Source organism: Abramis brama, assembly GCF_963993115.1.
Source record: "Abramis brama genome assembly, chromosome: 7".
In the NCBI taxonomy this organism is placed as follows: Eukaryota; Metazoa; Chordata; class Actinopteri; order Cypriniformes; family Leuciscidae; genus Abramis; species Abramis brama.
The window spans coordinates 16,815,901-16,840,469 of NC_139969.1; the positions used below are offsets into that span (position 1 = coordinate 16,815,901).

Below are 24,569 nucleotides of genomic sequence, written 5' to 3' on the forward strand. Positions count from 1 at the left end.
AAAATTAACATGTAGGCTATCTACTGTAGCCTACCTAATATTTATCCAAAGAGTCAATATTGAATCAAGATTGAAATCAAATCCCAAGAATTGAATTGAAATCGTGAAAAGTGTGTAAAATTCTGTTTAGTTACCAAATGTTTTGACAATCACAATTACACCTATTGTGATGCAAGTTGTGTTTTTTTTCTACATCCCCTCCCAATCCATTCGTTTCTCTTGAGCAATTAAAATATCGTGATAATACCGTATACCGTGATAAAAGCTCAATCAATTAATCGCAGCATGAAAATTTGATACCGGCACATCCCTAGTTTTCATAGAAAACACACAAGCTGAATCATGTTGGTGACGCTGGTCAACAAAGTAGAATTAATAAGCCAAATGGATGGCAATCTCGGAGATGCTTGCATGGAATTATAATTTGAAAAAGGCCATACATGGGCTTGAAAAGAATTGCTTTTGTGTTCTGTTGACTTGATGCAATTTACCACTTCAATCACTCACCAAAGAATATTTCAGAAGCATTTGATAAACGTCTGAGCTTCCACAGATTGAGCCAAATTTCACTCTCTATATCGATGCTTGCCGTGCAAAGTTTTTGCTGAGCAGTTTAATTTTGTTTTTGCATTGTGTAGTTCAGTTTTTTGCTAAAAGCACGATTTTGTCATTTCTTATTTGCTTAACTTTGGCAACTAATCCTTCTTTAAAAATCTATAGTTAAAGCTGCTTTCACAATACAATGCAGCGCCTGGTGGGAGGGGTTCCTAAGCTCATTTTCTAGATGATGCCCTTAAAAAAAAGCAGCATGTGCCAATGTTTTAGTTCACTAAACAGAAGCCTTTGAAGTTTTGCATTAAACGAAGGGTTTAAAGAGAAAAATAAAAGGAGAGCAAAGACAGAATGGGACGTTTAGACAGATTGTGACATTTTAAGCTTTTGGCTGAATAGGTGAACAAACTGTTTAGAGTGATTCAATTGCCATCTGTTGAAAACGTGGCATCGTTTAATTTGAGGTTTTTCAAAACACATAATTGGGACAAGCTTTGGACATACTTGTGTAAAGCCTGTTTCTGATTTGTTTTACTTCAGTGATTTACCACATTGGACCTACTGTGCTTTAACACTATTCTAAAATAGACAGTATATTAGTTGCCACAAGTCTTTGAGCTATAATTATAATTATCTTCAAATTGGTTCCACATTCTACAGAACACTGAAAAAATGAAAATGTGCTGTTGTTAGCTTACGGAGCTATTTCCTGACCTAACCCTAGTGTATTATTAAATAATATTTTTGTTTTAAATCAAACTGGATAGTTTAGATGTTACCACATGAAGCATATTTTAGTTTACCTTACAAAATATTTTAACAGTGTAGGGGAAAAAACAAAGACTGTAAATCTGCAAAGCAATTTTGAAGGACATGCACAAGAGTGAAACATTGGACATTTTTGTAAAGGGTTCAGTAAATGTCTCAGTGTCTGCTTTCGAGAAGGGAGGCAATATATCATACTTACAGTACTTTAGTTGACAAGAAGTTCCTATTTTATTTTAGATGGACAAAAGTCCAAGATGCACTGGGAGCAAATATTTCTAGAGCCTGATAGTCTGTCACTCCAGTCTAATTCATGTCAGTTCTGATCTGATTTCATACTGAGGCAAAGTGTGAAGGTCATCAGAGGGAACATGATGTCCATGGAATGGAATGTCCTGCCACTGCAGATAAAGTAGTACACTCGTAAAGGTTCTTGGAGGAACCAAAAATGATTATTTTATGGCTTTGCTCAAAAAAACAACAACAACAAAAAACTAGAAATACAAAACCTAGATTTACTCAACCATATTGTTCTAAATAGTATGATTTTCATTTATGGAGGACAAAAGACTAATCTTTAGGTGAATATCCTGCCAAATCTTTTCATGTAATGAAAATTAATGAGGACTGGAATCTCCAATTTTTCAAAGGCACCATAAAACTATCATAAAAGTCATCCATATGGCTCTTTATTCCAAGTCGTCTTCAGTCATTAGATAGCCTTGTGTATGAAACAGACTGAAAGTTAAGTCATTATTCACTGAAAATCTTGACATTCACTCTTTTTTTTTTCATGAACGAATTGGGTATTTTCTTAATTAATCTCATTTGAACATATTCATAAAAACCTTTACAACTGTCATCACACAGCAATATCAATAACCTTTAATATGTCATCATGATATCTGTAAGTATATTTAAATAAGGCCTTGCTCATTATTTTCTCAGGAAGTTACAGGAATTTGTATTTTCTATTAAAATGTATTATTAGAGGACCTAAAGGCACCAAACTAGAAAAAAATCTAATTAGAGCATTTAGCACTGAGATTCCTGGTGAGTAATCAAGATTCGAGCTAATTTCAATGTAAAATCAGAGCCTCTGCTTCTTGACTTGGAAAAAACAAAACCTCAGTGCACAACACAATACTTTATCCCATTAACAGCATTTATCAATTTACTACAAAAAGATTTTAAAAAAAATGCCTGTAAAACAGCACTGACTACTTGACAAGTAATATATATTTTGTCCTAGAAAATGGTTTAAGGTCCTCTTGGAGGAAATGTTTAACTGTCTCAAATTAGCGCAGAAGTGTTGTGAGGCAACTATTATTGTGCTGAGCACAAACGCGGCTGCAAAATGCACAGCCAGCACGGGTTCACAGGGGAAATGAAAGAGACTCTAATTGCTATTCAGACTTCCCCTCCTTCATTCACCAAACTCTGCATAGCACTAACCACCATCTATGAGGAATTCTAAAGTAGTAACAATGACTTTGCTATTCAGTCCATCGTTGAGCAGAGGACAGAGCATTCATTATATGCATCCGATAAAGGCTTGTGTCTGTTTTAATGAGTGAAAGTTTGAGAGGTGAAGACCTATTTTCATAAAGCGCACCTGCCGTCCTCTGCTTGATTGGCAGGCTCATACAAACGGGCCAGAAGACCCAGTTTTAATCCACCAGAGCGAGGTGTTGCAGATCAGCAGTTCTCTCTTTCAGGTGTATGTATGTGTGTGTGCTGTACAGATGGAGCCTTAAAGTTAAAATCGCATTAAGCAGAAATTGCGATAGTATTTTCCTCCCTATTGTGATATATCCTAGTGAATTGGCTTCTTGAAAAGAACAAATGTATGGTGGGACTTTGTCCATTGATTGGATCGTTGTGGTTTGCTATTGCTGTGATCTCATGAGTGACAGGTTGTCTTTTCAAGTGGGAGGGGAGGTTATCTTGATTAAAGATAATGAGGGCACATGAATGAAAAAAAAGTATGTGCATGGATAAACCATTTATAATAAATACTGCAATCTTCCTTGAAAAATAAAAATTGTCCATTTTTGATTTCATGGTGACTTTAAAGCTTAAGGCAGAAACCAGTCTGACAGATACAATAAAAACAATGAATGCCAGAAGTTAAATTACAGCAAGCCTGTGAAATGATACCCAGGTGCGGTGGCCCCCTAGTATGGGAGTATTAAAAAGCTGAGCGTTTTGGGTGATAGTGTCCCACTCCCCAGCAGAGTTCCAGGTGCTATCAGCTTGTGCTAAAGGCCTTTAATTAAGACCATCTATCATCATTAGCTAATGGTCGGACAGCCACTGCTTTCGTTAATTAACTCTTAGAGATTTTCACGAACCGTATTAAGCCCAAAAGACGATTCCTTTGGGTAGCATCTTCACGGAAGTGCAAGCTTTGTTCTGTGTACATAACTCTAGAAAAACAGTGACCGGAGTTGTTATTGGTTTTATAAAATGCACAGATCTCTCTGTAGATACAGAGAGTGTTTTGAAAGATGTATGTGCAGGCATGATGCCAGAGTTACAAAGGCTGTCAGTTGCATCATGTAAGCTCTATTGTGTTTATGGGCCTGAATCATGTTTGTCCCGCATTACGATGAGGTGCATCAATATTCAGCACCATGCAGTATTTATGCATGCTTTATTTTCTGCTTATATCAGCATTTTCTCTTGCTCTCGCACCTTGTGCGCACACACAGACGTGCGGTTTCCTGTTCTACCAATGACCGACGAAAAAATGGGTTACAAAATTCACTACATGCATTAAAGCACTTAACATTGTTTGTTTTGTCTTGCAGGGAGTTTAGTCACTGGAAAGTCAACAGCTTGGTGACAGAGAAGAGAGACTTTTTCAAAGCCCCGCTGCCTTTGGCACCCGAGTTTTTACGCAACCTCAGGCTACTGGGGAGAAGGCCGAGCCTTCAGCAAATCCATGAAAATCTGATCAAGAAGTATGGCACTCATTTCTTGGTATCAGCCACATTGGGAGGTAAGCCAATACTGTAGATGAGATCTATGTTAAGGTGAACTTTTAACTTGTTTAACTTGGGATTTTGGTAATATATTCTGTACAACTTATATATGGGTAGTTTTAGTCACCATCAAAATTACAGTTTATGTATGAACATAAAAAAAGAAAGTGTTTATCTTAGGTCCAGTCATCATTTATTTTAAGTCTTTTTCCTTTTTAATCATATTTTTTGTCTTAACTAGTTCAATGGTCAATAGTTGAAAATGGTCACGTGGTGTGACATGAATTTTTATGCAATGGATAATTTAGTAGTACTGAAGTACAAATATTTCATGTAGTCTTTCAATTAATATGGGCAGGAAGGTATTAAGCAGCAATTTACAAGGATATATTGAGGTGTTTTGAAAGTCATGATAGAATATTAAGAATTCAGTGCGTTATAAGCTTCAGGGAAAGTTTCTGGCATTTAAAAAATATTACAATAATAAAATAAAAAATAAAGGCATATGTTTACAATTCATACAGATTCTGACATCCTTGGCATACGTTTAGCCATTATCAGACATTCATTTTCTCTTCTCCCTCTGGCACCCAAATAATAAGTAGGGCAGACTGTCCCAGTGGTGGGTTCAAACCTTTCAGTGTGTCTCTTGCAAAATGTTGCACGTTACTGACACTAATTATGATGTCACTTATTGGTGTATGTATGCAGTGAAGCTGCAGAACTTCAGCGACAGGGGAGACAAATGAAGTAGTAAAGCTAGAGTGAACGCTGGTAATTAACGACTCAAAGCAAAGGAAATGGGGGGACTGTGTTATTGCGTGCATACTAATCAGACTGAAACTAATAACTGCACTCAAGCTCAACACATATAGGTACAGGAGATGCTCCTCCGCACTGAAAAGAATATTTATCTGAATTTCAGGCTGAGCCACAGATCAAAAATAGCATTTATATTAAAAAAAAAATCTAAAATTGATCTTCAGAAGAAATGTACGATTATAACAACCTCCCTTTGGGATAAAAAAACCCTTTCGTGTGTGCCCTTTTCCTTCCTTCAAAATCATTATTCCTTCTCTTCCTTAACTTCTGTGATTCATATTTAACGAAGCCTTGAAAAACTCATCCACAGTTCATGTTAAACGACTGTACGAAAGACATATGATAGTACACAGTCAGACTCAGAGCAGAACTCACCGTTGATTTGCTGAACATTGTCTTTGGAAAGTGAAGACTTTATATATTTGGTCTCATGGTTTGGTTTTTGCATGCATCTTTCCTAAGGGGAGGAATCACTCACGATCTTCTTGGACAAACAGAAGCTGAGCAAAAAGTCAGAGGGCAACGGAAACAGCTCTGTGGTCTCCCTAGAAGTCTTGCACCAGTTGGCGGCGTCATACTTCACAGACAGAGAGAGCACCCTACGAAGACTCCACCACCTGCAGATCGCTACATCTGCCATCAAGGTAACAGACGACTCAGCTTTTTCCTTTCTAATCCAAACCAGACTCATTGGAAAATGAGTCTGGTGCCGTAGCCGGTGGCGACATTTCTGTTACATTAGATAATGTTGCTTCTTGACGAAACATCCAGTGGATGGCACTAAAAGCATGCACAATTTTCTCAGAAACAGATGAATGTGAATCTGGCAACATTTTATGTTGGCTGTTGTACGTTTCGTGACAGTTCAAAAATTGAATGTCCAGTGAGTGGTGCTAAAAGGTTAATGCTGCAGTTATATTAAACCCTGTAGTTGTAGTGCAATGCAGTACCAGGTGAGATAATGAGCAAGTTTACTATGCCAAAAAAGCCATATAGACCTTAGTCAGCTTAGACCCCATATTGAATTTAACATGGATGAAAACGTGTGTTGTGTGAAGGATAGACTTACAGTCATTGCATAACACTGTATAAGGGCCAAAAATCATATCATTTTCACAACTCACAACTTTAAAAACTGATTTATAGAGTTTTTGTCTGCTGAAAGGTTGTTGTTTTTTTCGGAAAGCTGTCAGCTGAACAATCAAAAAGTTGTTAACTTAGACTTAGACTTAGATTTGCCTGCACCGTGTGACGCATTGGGCGCGAAGCAATTGCCAGCGGGCTCAATCGGTCTTAACTGTTTTGGCTTTGTCCCATGATAGGTCGACTGTGCGCAAGTCTTCGATGAATGTACGGTGCCATGTTTGTATCGGGTGTCCTTGCTTCTGCTTCCCGTGGGATGGCGTCCATGACATGGCCATCTTTGTTAATCGTTCCCAGAATAGGCGAAGAATAAAGCCAGTGAAACAAAACCAACGCTTGGTGACGACATCAGCCAAGGAGTGGGTAACAGCTCTTCAGTAGATTTCCTCGTTGCTGACACGGTCGCAGTATGAGATTCGGAGTATTTGCCGAGGACATCGTTGTTGGAAGACGTTTAGGGATGCTTGCTGACGATTTCCAGGTCTCACTCGCGTAGATGGCCGTGGGAATAACAATCGAATATTTAGAGTCTATGGAGTTGATTGTGTGCTGCAAACGTCAAGATGTATTGAAAGTGTTTTGAGGTCATAACATAGTATTGTGCAAGGAAACACAAGAATATAAATCTTTATTCATTAATAATCTCTCCTATAATTATAATTTGTGTGAAAATTAATGAAAAATGTTTTACTGCCACTAGTGGTCATTTCAGCTGGAATCTGCAATGACTTGTATATACTGTATAGGTACGTTTTTGGATGTTTGACCAAAAATGTAGCCAAAGGGCCATTTTTCAATGAGCCAATGTCGGTTTGTTCTAGCTGACATTTCAGAGTGATAATTAACTTAATTTAAATCTTTGAATGTAAAAGTTTTCCAGTTCTCTGTAGTTTCTCTATGCATGCTGATTATTGTTTATCAGTGTCAGTCGTATAGGTGTTTGAGATGTATGTTTGTTGCCATGGTAAATCTTTAGCTATTAAGGTTCTTACATTTGCAGCAATGCCATTTCCATGATGTGTCAAGTGGCCCTTGGTCTTACTCGCAGCTGCTGAGTGGGTGTAGAAATGCTGGTGACTGTAACATCATGATTTCTTCAGAGGGAGCTCTGCATGACATTATGCTGCTGAACTGAGACAAAATCATTGACTTTCAATCAAGATATGCACCTGCTTGTATGTTATAGTTTTATATAAGAAATATATCTGTCAGGGTTGGAGATGCTTTCTCAAAGCATATTTCTCACTTGGTAGAAGATCATAATACGTTTTTTTTATGTATATAGTGCCTTTTTTAAATACTCAAGACTGCTTTAGAGGGTAAGCAGGAAAAAATGATGACAAAATGAGCTTTTGTTAATATGTTTATGAGCTTTTGCTTAGTATTCAATACTAATTACATGAACATATTTTCACCGCAATCGATCCAAAGCACACTCGCCAACTTCGCAAAAGCTGACCATGCAATATTCCTGGATGCCGTGACCGTCTTTTGTTAGTCACACTAATGCTGGCTAGTCAAAATGAAGTATGCCATTTTCAAGCTCTGTCAAACACTTTCAAAGGCAAACTTTCTACACAGTGCATTCAATCCTGTGAAGAAAAGTTTTAGCCTCAAAAAAAGTGTGTGAAATGGAAGCAAGATGAAATAGGAACAGGAACGATGGCTCTGTGGGAAGATAATGACTTTCTCTTTGGGCTTCGACATGCTTTTCATTAGCCTGAGCTTTCCCTACACAACATCTGCAAAGAAGTTCAATTTAACATGTACGATTTCATTTCAATATGACCACGGACCTACATACTCATCTGCATTTATTTGCAGAAAATGTGCACTAGATGTGAAGCTCTGTGGATCGGGATTGCAAAATACATCACGTTATTCAAATTAGCATAGATGTACCATTTTGTAAACATATTATAAAATATCCTGCTTGTGCACGAGAAAAGTGTCCGTGGCAACAGTAAATGACACTTTGTGACAGACTGACCTCATCAAATCATATTGGTGAACTTGTTTTGGTGTACACCCCTGAAATGTTTTCAGAGAGCCTTCTAGCATCGCTTTAGGGAGCAGTCTGTCCTGCCAGGTGTTTTTGTCAGGGGAGAGCTAATGAGACGTTATGGGGCTATAGGGCCCTCCTTTGACTGCTTTCTTCCTGCACCCTGTGTGCAAATCAGCCTGATGAATTGGGCACCACTGCAGAAGTGGGTTATCTTGAGCTCATCAATAATGCCATAAAGCATGATCAATTACACCATCCGCTCACAAACGAAGTGTAAAAGCACACCAGGAAGCGGCTTCTGGGGGACATCACTTTGCCTTGGTGTAATCAGAGACCACTTAAGACCAAAAATAGCCTGAGATCCTAAGGCAGGTTTAGCGGTGATCAGATTTTGCAGGAACAAACAGTCCTGAGATTAGCTGGTCTTCACAGATCAACAAGATTTTGTTGGCTCAACGGTAAAATTTACACTGCTTTGGAGAATCAATATCAGCGCATTTACGTCTGATTTCATAAAGTTTTCCGTTCAGTCCAGATCTACAACTAGACTCTCGCCCCTTTCTGTAATATAACCATTTGTCATAATGACATACTATTAACAGTCACCTCTGTGTAGGACACGGATCTCAGAGTTACCACCAAAGCTATGGCCGAGTACATGAGAAGCATATAATTGTAAAGACCATGTTAAAAGACTAGGTACATGTCATTAAAGGTGACAGTTCTTTAAACACGCAAGGACGTCTCACTTGTCCAAAGGGTACTGGAGTGAAAATGAAAGGCACTACAACATTACACAGAATCAATGCAAAATGTACAATCACACTTGGTTCTGTTAACCTTTCTTTCCGCCAATGTGGACTGAACACCATTCTAAAATACTCTGACAGTGTTTCCTGCACTATTCAGCAATGCCACAACAGTGAACACCAAATCTACAACTCAAAACACACATCGAGACCAGTGTTATCCGAACAATAAAAAACAAATGGCTATTATGTGTCGGTTCTTTTTAATGCATCAAAAACGCAGTGCAACCAGTCTAATCCGATTCCAGAACAAATGACTCTTACGGTCCAATTATGTTTAGCGAATCAAAAAGATACAACATGAGCAATGCACAATGATTACCAAACAAATGATTCTTAGTAGCCAGTTAGTTTTAGTGACTCAAAAACATATACAGCGGGACCAGTTTACTACAGTTACCAAACTGTCAGGTCGATTCTTATGAGCAGTTTCTTTAAAGTGAATCAAAAACATGCAACATGAGCAGTTTCCTATGAGTACTATACAAATGACTCTTCTGAGACAATTCTTTTTAATGAATCAACAACATATGGCCAGTTTACTATGATTACCTAAAAAGTAACTCTTATGTGGCTGGTTTCACAGACAGGGCTTAGATTAAGCCAGGAGTAGGCCTTACTGTAGTTAAATTTATGACATTTAAGTACAGTAGCTTTTATAAACGTACCTTAGAAAGAAAAAAAAAACATTACTGGTGTGCAAATTGAGATTTTAAGATATGTCAGGGCAAGTTGCTTTCAGTTAAGACAGCACAAACATACATTCTATTCTGGGACTAAGTTTAAGCCTTGTCTGTGAATCCAGACAATCATTATTTTTTAGTGAATCAAATACACACAGCATGAGCAGTTTACTGTGATCACCAAACATTTGACTTTTATGAGCCATTTCTTTGTGAATCCAAAACATAATATAAAGATAGCAATTATTAGATTGCATACTATGGTACATAAATATGATGATAATTCGGTACAGTGGTATATGCAATGGTGGCATAAACAAAATGGCATTCACCAACACAGTACTTTTTTTTTTTTTTTTGTCTGAGTGCAGAATGTAAATGAGCACTAGTATTTAAAGGAGGGAGCTCAGAACTCTGCACCATTTATGTCAAGAGCCGCCTCTAGATAGTTGGCACTGGTCAAGCGACCTGACAGTGCCGTATAATCAAAATAAGCTGTCAAATTCAATGAAGCTCAGAATCTGCACTTAAAATCCTGTCACATGTCATGAACTCCTAAACTGCTTTCAGAGCGCATCTGCAGTCTTTAGCCAACTTTGCCTTCCACAGCGGAGGCAGAGGCATTTTTGACAAATGAGTCAACTTGATATGCATTCCTCCAGCATTTCAATTGACAAAGAATAGGCTGCACTCTGTGGTCTGTGGGAGTTTTCAGGGGCTGTGGATGATGTGAGATGTTAAATAAATGGAGAGGAGAGTACTGTACCCCAGGTATTCATTTCCTTTGTTATGCCCTTAAGAAAAGCATGCAGAGGAAGCTGTGGAAAAACAGCTCCGGTAAATAGAAGATCAACAACAAAACAAGACACTCTCTGAGGAGGCAGGGTGGAAAATGTGGGATTTCAGTGTTATCCGGTTGTTTTGTCAGGTATGATATCATTCCTTAAATAGATAGCAATATTAAGTGCTGCTGATAAAACTTATACACATTTGTGGAGTAAAAACAGCAGGGTGACAAGTAAACTAGAGATTTTGTTGGGCTTAGCATGGAGTAGCTGGCTGTATTTTGTTTTATTCATCCTCTTTGTTCATGCACAGTAGAGACCTACTTTATAGTGCAACATAATGAATGTATATATAATGTTTTAATTTAATTAATTAAAATGTAATCATTTACACAATATTGCTGTTTTTACTGTATTTTGGATTCAAATAAATGCAGCCTTGGTGAGCATAAGAAACTTCCTTGGGATACGTAAAAAATTCAAAATCAATTACAGCCGTAATATATAATTCTCTCGCTATGTACATTAGGCTCAGTATATAAGACCTTGAATATGAAAAAATAATGAAAAAAAGAAATGATTGGAATGATTTCCGCAAAAAGAATGCAGGTTTTGTGAAGACAGTTACACGGATTAGTGTCTGGTTTTATGCGTGAGGTATACAGCCTGGAGTCCTATTGGGATCAGAGCAATTGAGCTGCAGTAAGCAATCATAAATGACAAGTGATCTAATGAGATACTGCAGTGGGACGGTGTGCGGAGGAGGACATGTGTACGACACTTCAGAAAAGAGACAGTATTTCATAAATTAATGATAGAGTGTGCATCTGTATGTGCATATACCGTATTATGATAAATGTTTATGCTTTCACACTAAAACTGTCAACATCATCATACAGACTTAACTCAATATCCATGGTTCTAGTGTTAGATTACAGTCTCTAAAGATTTTTTTTTAAAGATTAATTTGTTTAAATCCATGTGTTAATAAATAGTGACACTAAGAAGGAGAGTTAATGTGAAAAAATGTGCCATCATTAATCAATGACAGTAACAGTGTAGGGTGAGTTACTTCAGAACCACGTCAGATCAAAAATAATTATTCATCATAACATCCTCTGAAGAAGAATAATATATATATAATTGCACAAATGAAATATCCAAACTGATGATTTTGAGGACATGGTCCCAAATCCATTGCATTTTTCTGTTGGATTAGTGTTGGATTAGCTACAGAATTTAATTTTGAGACAAAGACCTGACAATGATGTGTAAAATCACAAATTTTGTGAGGCGGCACCATGCTTCCAAAAGTGGTGGGGCGAAATCTAATAGAAGAAAGCTGTTTGTGCTGGTGAAATATTTGCAAGATATTTCAGAGCATTTGTCAGAGCATTAAACAAAACATTTGTGAATGCAGGAAAAATCTAATTTAATTTTCACAGGCTTTTAATATTAATTAGCAATAAAGGACGTCTTCAGACAACATAGTTATGGAATCCATAGCCAAGTTATCTTGTGCAGAATTAGAAAACTAGGCTACAAGATAAAAAAAAACTGCACTACATTTACCAAGTGAAGCTGACATATATTCTTGTTTCTTATTGACAAAAGACATTTAGGGCCCTATCTTGCACCCAGCGCAATTGAATTTGTACACCAACGCATGTATCATTCCTATTTTGCACCCGACGCACAGCGGACTTTTCCCTCCACGGACGCACGTCTGTAAATTAGGGAATGAATTTGCGCTCCCGGGGGCGGTTCAGCGAAAAGAGGAGGCGTGTTCCGGCGCAAACGTTCCCTGGTGCTATTTTGCAGTTCCAGAAAACAATTCCGCCACAGACCTGGAAAAACCTAGTCTAAAGTCAGTGGCGCGTTATTCAGATGCTATTTTAAGGGTGCATGCTTGGCCATAATGTAGCGTGTGCACAACGCGCATACACTTTGCTTCTCTCATCTACACAAATGCAGCAGTTGCCATTTTTGCAAACCATACATAATTACAAGGAAAAATATTCCACACGAGGGAAATCATTGTGGTGTCCATGAAGATGTGAAAAAATAGGCATAAATCTAGCTTACACATTTACCCAAATTATTATATGCCTGTTTAACCGAAGCTAATTTGGGTGGGTTTCTCCCATCCCCATACAACGTCACTTCACTGTCTTTTACGGGACTGACGAGAACGTCGGTCTCCTCGGCTGTGAACCGCTCCTGGCGTGCGCCTGGCAAATCTGCCGTTATAATAGCAATTCGCCATGGAACAAGCATAGCTTTTAAAGAGAATGTGAGATGATGGTCTGATTGGTTTATTTCACGTTACGCCCAAACCACACCTATGAATAATACTTCAGACCAACCCATTTTAGATTTGCATTGGGCACAAGAGTCATTTATCCCGCCGGTATAATAGCAACAGCGCCCAAGATCCGCCCACAAAGTTACTTGCGTTTCGCGTTTGATACTTGCGTTTCAGATCGTTAAAATAGGGCCCCTAGTCATAGTCTATAGTGTCTGTCGTCCACATAAAAAATGATAAAGATCACTTTCAGTATTAAATAGCTTAGGTTATGATATAATATCCTGTCACTTAAAAACATTTTCATGAGTGTCAATGTTTCACACTTCATTTTGGGAACAATTTAGTTAGCTTTGCTAAAATTTGTGCAGAGCATCAAATTGTAATTTAACAAGGTAACAGCAACCAGTTTTTGACATCATTTGAAACCATATACGTTGTGACAATATTCAACATTTACTGCTTTTGTGAGCTGACAGATGTTAAATAGTCTCTTTTCAACAAATGGACTAAAACAAAAGCATTGTAGACATCGTTGAAGTGATTATGGAGTTGAAATTAGCCTAGTCAGAGTCATTCTCTAAATAAAAAATTATCACAGTCAGTCATGTGCCACCCGTGGGGAAAAACAAAACACACGTACACATGTACACACAAAAAAACTTTGAACTTTGACTTTGAATATATATATATACACATACACACTGTTTTTGTTTTGAATTTTTTTTTATAGTCATTGATTTGTTAATTGTTGATGCTATCTAATGCTTATTTATCCACCAATTTATAAATGCTTTATCTCGTTATTAATTGATTAATGAGAAGACACATTGAAGACACACTAATGTAAAGAATCCCCATTAGGGCCATCCAACAATGCAAGTTTGAGAGGTGGCGCCCCGACAAATCTCGTGAGAATCAAGACTTGCTTTACGGCACGACGTCACATACATAAATAACATATGAAGCGGCCTCAATGGAAGACACTAGCACACATTTCAGACGTGAATCATGGCAGAGTCGACGAAGAAAATGAAGAAAGCACGGTCGAAAGAGTGCAGAGACGGCTCTGCGTGAGTGGTATTTATGACACTAACGTTAAATACAAGTACTCCACGGCGACTCTAGGGGTCTCTGTTTGAGAAAAACGGAAACTGCATAGTGTGCCTTTAAAATAAAAAAATCCTGGTGCATCGCCACAGTATAAAAAGTCCCAGTTGAGATGGCAGGTCAGACACCTTATTTTAGAATCATAAAAGTCTCCTTATATTTAACACTAGGGTCCGTTAACAGAAATATGCCACTGCACATGACTCACCGCTCTCTAGATTTGAAATTAATAATGCATTTGGAACTAACACTATAGAGTCAATTTGCTATTTCTATGGCGCTCTGCAAAGTGAGCATTTTTGGAGAGCTGTGCTGAAATGGGCTTTAGTGACATTTAGATATTGACTCTGGCTTATTGCACAGGCGTGTTGATTTGTTTTAGACAACTGCATATGCTCAGCACTCTACGGCTTCTGAAGAGAAACAAACAGGTGCAAGATTTCATCGATAATAAGGCATTAAAATATCTCCTTGTTTCCTAGGTAACGGAGACCAGAACGGGGCCTCTTGGATGCAGTAACTACGACAGCCTGGATTCCGTCAGTTCTGTCTTAGTGCACAGCCCCGAAAATAAAATCCATCTAAAAGGTAAGACAGCTGTTGTGTTATATTTGACTGTTTTTGAGACCACTAAATGTTCCTTAACTGCAGTGCAATCAAGCAAATTACTGCAGACACATACAGTATTAGTGAATTCATGTCATGATTAATGGTCTGGATCTTAATTAAGAATATACTGAATAAATAAAATAGTAGTTGGGCAAATACATAAGTAAACAAACAAACAATAAATAAACAGCACTTTAGAGGTAGATCTGATTACTGGAAAATGACATATCAAAAGACAAAGAAGAAATGAGATTTTGTTTTCTGAGCTATTTTAGTGAAATAATTGATACTAATTAATTTGAACTAATTCACTATTTACAGAGACAACTGTTACATTTTGAATTCACACTAGTCCATTATTTTTGTACAATTTGTTTCATACAACCCTGCCCTTAAACGATACGCAAAAATAAAGCAAACTCTAATTGGTGCATTTACACACCAGTCAAACTTTCTGTGGGCAGTTCTTGGTCCGAATAATTTGTAATGAGGACCAAGTCAAAAGTCTGGCAAGGTCTGACCCCGTTAGAGGAACACATGACTTGCTAATACTCATACATGCTTTCTAAAAGCAAGTAAAGGGTTATCAGAAGACAGGCATTTATAATTGTATTAATTCAACTCACACTCTCGTGACAGCAGTGTCACCTCAAGTCAGAGGTGGTCGGAAGAGCAGAAAAAGAGAAAAGTAACAGGACTGAAAAGAGCAAAAAGGAAGGTTTTAAGCCTCTAGCCATTGCTAATTATACACGTGGCCTGCGTCAATTTCCACTGCCTTCTTGACATTGACATTTAAATTGTCAAACTACTTAATACTGCCATCTCCTGAAGCAAGTTCCCTGCTGCCCAGATTCGTGTAACTACTTTAATGAGCTAGCCATAGGGTTCAGCACCAAAGCTTATCTTTTGCTGAGTTAAGACTTGGGAAAGAAAATGTAGGGTGAGGGGTGCAGATGTAGCTAGAAGAGTTTTGAGTATATTTGAGCATGTCACTTTCTGCATTCTTTCATTCACTTTTTGGGGCTTCCCAGGATATTTTCAATCAAAGCGCCGTGTCCTTTCAGAGAGAAGAATTTAGACCCCTTCAAATTAGGACATCAAGCCGTCAATTCCATAGAGGACTGAAATAATCCACAGGGAAAATTCACGTTCCTCTCGTTCTCTTTAAAAAGGCTGAGACTCTGGAGGAGGGGGCACAAGAGCAGCTATTTAGCTGTCTCCGGTATGAAAGCCATCCAAGTCAGTCTCTTTTGTGAGGCTCCCCACACTGTTGGCTCTCTACCCAGCAGAAGCCAAAGCTTAAGACGAAGACTGCATCTAATTATGTCTCTTGTTTTTCCACAATCCGACGGATAAATACTGAGGAACACATCATAAATATTCACACTGGGAAGGGAATTTAAAAGGGCTGAATATGAAGGCAAAATGCATTGATTCTTTCTTTAAGGATGTCAGACCTGGTAAAGCTGTGAAGAGCGTTTTCTCACATAATATAATTAGCAGGTGTTCAGCACCAACAGCTGGGCTGTGAAATCTGAATCTTTCTCGTACGTGGTGGAAGAGCTGGTGGATTAATGTATTCAGCACTGAATGCTTTCATAAGTAATTCATAGGTGAGTATTGATGAGAAGGCCTTTGGAGATCAAATCTATCAAAATGAACAGAGGGGTTCTGCTCTCCAAAATGTCTGCATAGATTTCTTTACATGTTATTATCAATCTAAATTAACTAACTGGGCTCTTATTCTTATGGGCTCTTATTATTATTTTTTTATTATTTATTTTTTTTGGAAAGAAATTAATACCTTTATTCAGCAAAGATGCATGAAATTGTTTGAAAGTGACAGTAAAGACTTTTCAATTGTAAAAAATATATATACTGTATATATATAGTTTTGATATGAAAAAAGTCTCAGCTTTCAAATTCTGTCCATTTTATCACAAAATTCAAACAATAAATGCAGTTTAGGCGCTCTTTAATGTGGCATAAAAATAGTTTTTATGAATAGAAAGTTCAATAGAACAGCTTTTATTAAAATATTTAAATATTATATTAATACTATTATATATATAGTCGCCAAAACTGTATTTATTGTTTGAATTGTGTGATAAAATGGACAGAATTTGAAAGCTGAGACTTTTTTTCATATCAAAAGTAACAAAGCACAAAGCTTTTTGCGATTTATTGGACAAATATTCATGATGAAACCTGAAAAGTGTAAGTTTGTGAATAAAAATGAAAATGTGAACGAAAACAGAGCCTATTAAATGGCTTATTATCATTAAAATATGAAAATTAAAATGACGGGCAAAAATAGATTATGAAGGAATTTTTACGACGGACAAAGCGGAAGTCTAACGCGGCCTCTGAGATAAATATATATAATTATTTTAGAAAGGGGGAAAAAAGCAGAATGCAAAATACAGATTCATGACTGGTAAAAAAACAAAAAGCTATATTTCCTCAATTCACCTGCAATTGGCAAGTGTGGCAAACAATTAATTTTGGACCGTGTTTACAATTGTACCATCTTGTTACCGCTTGTTCCCAAATCGCTCAAGAAAATCAATAATTAGTTTCCCAGGCAAATGTCAATTCTTCCATTGCCTGCTATCAAAATATCTAATCGGGAGGGAGAATTCCGCAATAGCCGCATTGATTCCCTGTCTGCAGCGTGCCTGCAGTTCATGACAGAGGTTTACGGCCGAATGACCTTGCCACAGAGATTGTTGGTCTTTATTCATCCCATTACCCCATTACTGCGCTGACATAGCAGACCTCTCCGTCCCAAATAGGACTCCCATCACTGATGCTGTTAGAGCAGTCAGACTGCCAGTCTCTCTGACCCACTTTACATGCTCTCTGTTTCCCAACTCAGCCTTCACTGTATTGCTGAGCAAAATCAAGGCTGTGAAGCAATAGTAACATGTCTACACTGCAGTGATATTTTGACTGGGGAGGCAGAAGTTTTGAAAATATTATTTAAAATAATAGACAGAAAAAAAAAAAAAACAGTGCATCACGCCCACCTATCATGTTCACAACTAGTCTAGACATCTGGTTCACCACTTCAAGTCAGGTTTTAATTACAAATCCACTTGAAATTACACTGCAGCTTGAACTTTGAAAAGATGATTTGCGAGTGAGTCTGATATTAGCGAACACTCAAATCAGATCGCTTAAATTAAAGATGCACCTCTGTGGACCTGTGTGTGATCTGTTGACTAATGGTCCAAAAATGAGGCTACTATTAATAAAAGACAAACAACAGTTTAATATAAATATATATATATATATATATATATATATATATATATATATATATATATACAGTGCAATGCATAAGTGAATACACCCATGCTAAAGTTGACTAAAAAGAGGAATAAAAAATCATATTTTGGAAATTGAACTTAATGCCTTAATTTAAAAAATTAGGAAAAATCCAACCTTTAAGGACACCAATTTTCTTTGTGAATGAATAATGTATCGTAAATAAATAAATGTTCTTCCTTAAAATACATGGTGCATAAGTGAGTACACCCCTATGTTAAATTCCCATAGAGGCAGGCAGATTTTTATTTTTAAGTATTTAAAAAAAAAAAAATTTAGGATACTATGCATCCTGATAAAGTTCCCTTGGCCTTTGGAATTAAAATAGCCCCACATCATCACATAGCCTTCACCATACCTAGAGATTGGCATGGGGTACTTTCCATAAGATCATCTCTCAATGCAAATCAAACTAGCTTTTAGGCTAACTGAAATAAAATGATGCCAATCTCTAGGTATGGTGAAGGCTATGTGATGATGTGGGGCTATTTTAATTCCAAAGGCCAAGGGAACTTTATCAGGATGCATAGTATCCTAAAAATTTATTTTAAAAAAATACTTAAAAATAAAAATCTGCCTGCCTCTATGGGAATTTAACATAGGGGTGTACTCACTTATGCACCATGTATTTTAAGGAAGAACATTTATTTATTTACGATACATTATTCATTCACAAAGAAAATTGGTGTCCTTAAAGGTTGGATTTTTCCTAATTTTTTAAATTAAGGCATTAAGTTAAATTTCCAAAATATAATTTTTTATTCCTCTTTTTAGTCAACTTTAGCATGGGTGTATTCACTTATGCATTGCACTGTATATATATATATATATATATATATATATATATTTAAAAAGGAAGAAATCACACAATCCTCAGTGATACTGTAATGTCTCACAGCTCTCTCCAACAACAGTACCAAAAAGAAATAAACAATACACAAAAAGAGCTTTACATAAAGACTAAACTGTACAGTTCACAGAAACGTAAAGACAGAAAATCAACAAAATACACTCACTGTTAAAGGTTCGTGTCTGAAACTGTTTCAAATAATCAAATAATAAAGAAACAAAAATACCTACACTTTAGAGACAGGCTAGGATGCAACAAATGAATAGTAAGTGAACACATTTTACACATTTACCATGTAAGAAGGGCACCTTTTCTCATCATTTCAGAGGTCCACCTCATGCCTCTGCGTTATTGTATTGTTCTAAATGGAGACTTAAAAAAGAAAACATATTACTTTGAGAGTTAAGTAGGTTGAGAGAGAGATGGGGTGAGGAGAGATGAGAGGATAGCCAGAGGACAGATGATGGGTGGGTTCAAAGTGGTGTCATATGACTCAGGGATTGATTTTGTGTGTGTGTGTGTGTGTGTGTGTGTGTGTGTGTGTGTGTGTGTGTGTGTGTGTGTGTGTGTGTGTGTGCGTGTCCGTGTCCGTGTCCATACGGGAATGCCAGACCTAGTGGTGATTTGAGATGTTGGCCAAATGTACAAGACTATAACAAATCCAGACACCATTCTGAACTTGTTTACCAACCTAGCATCAGAAAAACGGTGTTGTGTAACTTACAAAATCTTTTATCTGGTCTTGGAATCAAATTTCAGTTTAGTTCTGAGTCTAACATGACAGTAAACCGATATTTCTCACTGTCCCCCATTCACAGGTCTGCAGGATGTGCTTCCTGAGTTTCTGCGGAATCGTTTTGTGGAGGCGGCGCTCAGTTACGTGGCGTGTAATTCAGAGGGCGAGCTACTGTGCCGCAACAATGACTGCTGGTGCCGCTGCTCCGCAAAGTTCCCTGATTGTAACTGCCCCTTTGCAGACATCAAAGCTATGGAGGAGAGTCTGCGAAAGAGCAAAGAGTCCTGGGTCAACCTCAACAATGACTTCATGGAGTCAGGTAGGTTAATCTGATGGCCATGGAAGTGTTAAAATCTCTTGTATAATCTCTGGGGTTACAACACCTTTCCACACTCACTTTGTGTCTTCACTGGATTAAATCGGAGAGTGGAACTTCTCAGATTTAAAATGACAGTTAAATTTCATTGGTATATCTCAGTCTTGACAGATGATTGATATACTGTCATATTCCCTCAGCAACTCTTTCTCACAAGGTTTCTGAGTTCACCGCAGTGTAAACAGATGCACTTTGCATGTATATACTATGAAAAGAACATCAGAACTGAAAAGTCTACTGCTGCACCACAGCTCCAGCAAAGCATCTTTTAATTACACTTACATTGATAATGCATGGGGTAATACAGTATGGGCAGTGGCGTAATGGTTAAAGGGTTAGTTCACCCAAAAATGAAAATTCTGTCAGTAATTACTCACCCTCATGTTGTTCCAACTGCGTAAGACCTTCGTTCATCTTCGGAACACAAATTAAGATATTTTTGATGAAATCTGAGAGCTGATCACTCCTCCATAGGCTGCTAGGTGACCGAAACTTGCTGGCCCAGAAAAGTTATTAAAGAGATCGTTAATATAGTCCAAGTGACTACAGTGGCTCAATCTTAAGTATATCAAGCGACGAAAATACTTTTTGTGCGCAAAAACAAACAAAAATAACGACTTTATTCCACTATTCATTTCCTTCTCTCTGGGCCTCTAGTTGGTTCACGTAGTGTTTTTGCGCAGCGCGTCTGTGTTGCACGTCACCACGTAGGCTCACTATTGGCCGACGCTGGTCATGTGTGTGATGCGTGATGACGTGTAACACAGACGCGCTGCGCAAAAACACTACGAGGCCCAGAGAGAAGGAAATGAATAGTGGAATAAAGTCGTTATTTTTGTTTGTTTGTGCGCACAAAAAGTATTCTCGTCGTTTGATATACTTAAGATTGAGCCACTGTAGTCACTTGGACTATATTAACGATCTCTTTAATAACTTTTCTGGGCCAGCAAGTTTCGGTCACCTAGCAGCCTATGGAGAAGTGATCAGCTCTCAGATTTCATCAAAAATATCTTAATTTATGTTCCGAAGATGAACGAAGGTCTTACGCGGTTGGAACAACATGAGGGTGAGTAATTACTGACAGAATTTTCATTTTTGGGTGAACTAACCCTTTAAGGATCTGTGCTTCAAACACAAGGGCTGGAGGTACAATCCCAGGTGTCCAAGGAAATGGGAGAGTTAATGAGAAAACAATCCTGCTCTGTTACCATTGTGTCCATAGGCAAAGCACTTAACCCCAAGCTGCACCTGGGGGATTGTCTTTGCAGTTAGTGTACTGTATGCCGCTTTTGATGAAAAGCATCTGCTAAATGTTAACAACAACCCCTACAGACTGAATATATTAAAAAGTCAGTGTTATTAAATTCAGTATCAGACAAGCAATCGATGGGTACAATTAAAGAACAACAACTGCTGCTCCAAAAAGTATTTTGACACTTAAAAATGTACACTGAACTGTTCAAAAGTTTGGGGTCAGTATATATGTATATATATATATATAAATATATATAAATTAATAGTCAGCAAGGATATATTAAATTGATCAAAAGTGACAGTAAATAAGTGCTGTTCTTTTTAACCTTTTTTATTCAGCAAAGAATCCTGATGAAATGTAACACGCCTTTCACAGTAGGCCTATATTAAGCAGCACAACCATTTTTACATTGATAATAAGAAATGTTTCTTGAGCAGCAAATCAGCATATTTGAATGATTTCTGAAGGATCATGTGACACTGAAGAATGGAGTAATGGCTGCTGAATATTCTTTGCCTTCAGGAATAAATTACATTTTAAAATATATTCAAATATAAAACAATTATTTTAAATTGTGTTAATATTTCACAATATAACTGCTTTTTGATCAAATAAATACAGTCTTGCTGAGCATAATATATTTCCTTCAAAAATTAATGACCCAAAACTTTTGAAAAGTAGTGTTTGTATTTCAATGCGTTTCACACTAAAAGCCACATATGTATTATTATTATTATTATTATTATTATTATTATTAGATAAGTATAAATAACAGTATTTCTATATAGTAGTATGGAATTTTGGCTTTAAAACTGTCGTGGTGTTATATATCTTTAAAGGCCCCTTGTGGTAAAAATCAAGTTTTTAATGTTGTTTATATGTCTATGTGGTGTTTTTAAAAGGCATTAAGACAAACCATGTGCAATTTCATAAGTCAACACCATTATTGAGTATTTTCTCAAAATTGCAGTGAACCAAAGACAGTCTCAAAAAACGCAGTTTGAAATCAACATTGTTCCTTACGTCACAAACTACCTTGTAACAAATCACGTCAACATGCAGCCGGGCTTTAGCATATCATTAACTATGCTGTGAAGCAGTGGAGTCTCAAGAGAAGCCAGGTTATCCTTGTATTTTTTTCTGTTGATATGAAAAATTGGGTACATTTAGCAATATAGCGGGTGAATTATGTAAATGAAGTGTATTACGATGCTATGATGAACTATATGCCTTTCTCCACTGATGTTCTAAGTTGTTCAAAGTGTTTCTAAGGATACTGATTTTTAGAAGAGTGCTCTCTGACTCTGAGTTGGTGAACGGGAACATGGTTTGTGTAACATTAGCAACACATTATTAGCTGTTTGATTACGTAGTCGAGCAAAAGGCTAATCATATTAATTTCTGTCAGTGGAGTGGAGGCAGGGCTAATTTGCATATTCATATGTCCACGTATACTATATAATGCAAGGGTGTAGAGTTACATTTAAATGTAATTTTAGTGATCAAAGATGAGTTTTAATGGATAAAATTATTGACTACAGAGAGACTTTAAAAAAACTGTGTGGTGTATTTTACTTGAAAGACTCATGGGTGTTATTGGTCCATTTGTTTCTGAAAACCCTGAAAAAGCCTGCAAGGGCCTACAAGTCAATAATGAACTGGACTACTTTGATAAATGGGACCCATGTTTGGGTTTAATTCAGAGTTCTTTAAAGTTCACTGACTATGATACATTTGCACCTTAGAGTAGAAACCTAAACCGACAAGAGGGAGGGTTTGTCTGTTTTATTGCTCTGGTTGCGAGAAGGCCAGACTGATAAAATCTTCGGTTTGAATAATGCTGGTATAGTGTGTGTGTGAGAGAGAGAGAGAGCAAACCCAAAGTAAAGCGAGCCGAAGAGAGAGAAGCATAGAAAGATGGCACCTCAGGTTTTTCTCCTAGCTGAGTGTTTCCACATTCAAAGAATGATTCAATCAGAGAGATAAACCCTAGCTGGCTCTAAAAGCTTCTCTTGCTCAGTGATGGAGCATTAATGAAAGCAGCTCAAATCCCTTTAACTGTGGCGCTGCACTCATAAGAACGCATATCTCCTTTCAGCAGGTGAAGTGCTAGGCTTGGGGAAAGGGCTCTTTGGCCATAGCATAGCTACAGCGTAAGGGTTTTATTTATCCAGCCTCACAGAAACCTGTCCCTATTGTCAGGAGGCCAAATAGGAGAGAGAGAACATTCGTTCAGATTTAGAATGGGAAACTGATTTGTCATGCAGGATTCTGATAAACAATATTAAAAAATATTGGGGGGGGGAAACTGCACCCAAACAAAAGCAAATGACAGTTTAACTTAAGTCAGGCACCATGAAATCAAGTTTGCATAGTGGCTCCAAAAAAAGTATTGTATGAATTGTATGTACATGTAGGAATTGCAGTACACTCAATATCAAACATCAGTTGGAAAAACATCAAGTGGAAAAACAAATCGAAGAACAAAAGAAAAAAAAAGTTGGTCTTATAGCCCTCTACACTACATCTTAAAGGTCCCGTATTATGCCCATTTTCACAAGATGTAAAATAAGTCTCTGATGTCCCCAGAGTGTGTATGTGAAGTTTCAGCTCAAAATACCCAACAGATCATTTTTTACAGCATGTTTAAATTGTCATTTTTTGGGGCACAGAAAAACGCGCTGTTTTAGTGTGTGCCCTTTAAATGCAAATAAGCTGCTGCTGGACGACCCAGGGGGCGGAGCTTCATGAGCTCGCGCTCAGTCTCTCAGGACAATTTCATCTCACGGAATGATGATAATATCAGAAACTCTCAGTAACGGTGTTCATTTCGAGTCGGACAATAATGCCTACAGAGTCAGAGTGCTGTATAGAGATGAAACAGGCATAGTTTAGTAGTTTAATTACGGTTATTATAACGTATTTGTCATCTGCTTGTATGTATCCATTATTTATTAATAGCCTACAAGTCTGCTGTCTGAATGATGATCAAACATATACATGATGAGTTTAATAAAGTTTATTGTACATCACACAAAAGATGAAGCGTCAGTTTTACTTCAGAAAATCACCGTAAGAGCTGAGTAAACACAGTAAGTTATAAGAAGTGCGCAAGTACATAAACGAATTTCAGTAGAGTTGAGGGAGCATTCCTGTGGGCGGAGGTTAGTCAAAAAACGGTTCTAGTGACGTCATTAAAGAAGGAAGTAGAGGGATGTAGTCCAAACGGGCCGTTCGATGTAGGCGACTTCTGTTAAATAAAATATCTCGCTTGGCATTGAACTTTGAGCTTTATAATTTTACAGATATTATTTATGCTCTAACAGCAACATTACACACTAACTAAAGTTTGAAACATGGGATCACGAAGAACGGGACCTTTAAAAAGAACATATATACACAATCCCACCCACACACCAATACTCTCTGTTTGTATTGGTGTATGGG

At 37.4% G+C, this 24,569-nt stretch overlaps 1 protein-coding gene across 1 annotated transcript in view; it reads left to right on the forward strand.

Annotated features, from left to right (window-relative positions):
- brinp2 (bone morphogenetic protein/retinoic acid inducible neural-specific 2) overlaps positions 1 to 24,569 on the forward strand; it is a 92,314-nt gene that overhangs the window by 40,622 nt on the left and 27,123 nt on the right. The window contains exons 3-6 of the mRNA XM_084119030.1: positions 4,131 to 4,321; positions 5,589 to 5,770; positions 14,449 to 14,554; positions 19,574 to 19,810. Coding sequence (XP_083975156.1) covers positions 4,131 to 4,321; positions 5,589 to 5,770; positions 14,449 to 14,554; positions 19,574 to 19,810 — 716 coding nt within the window. The remainder of the gene's footprint in view (positions 1 to 4,130; positions 4,322 to 5,588; positions 5,771 to 14,448; positions 14,555 to 19,573; positions 19,811 to 24,569) is intronic.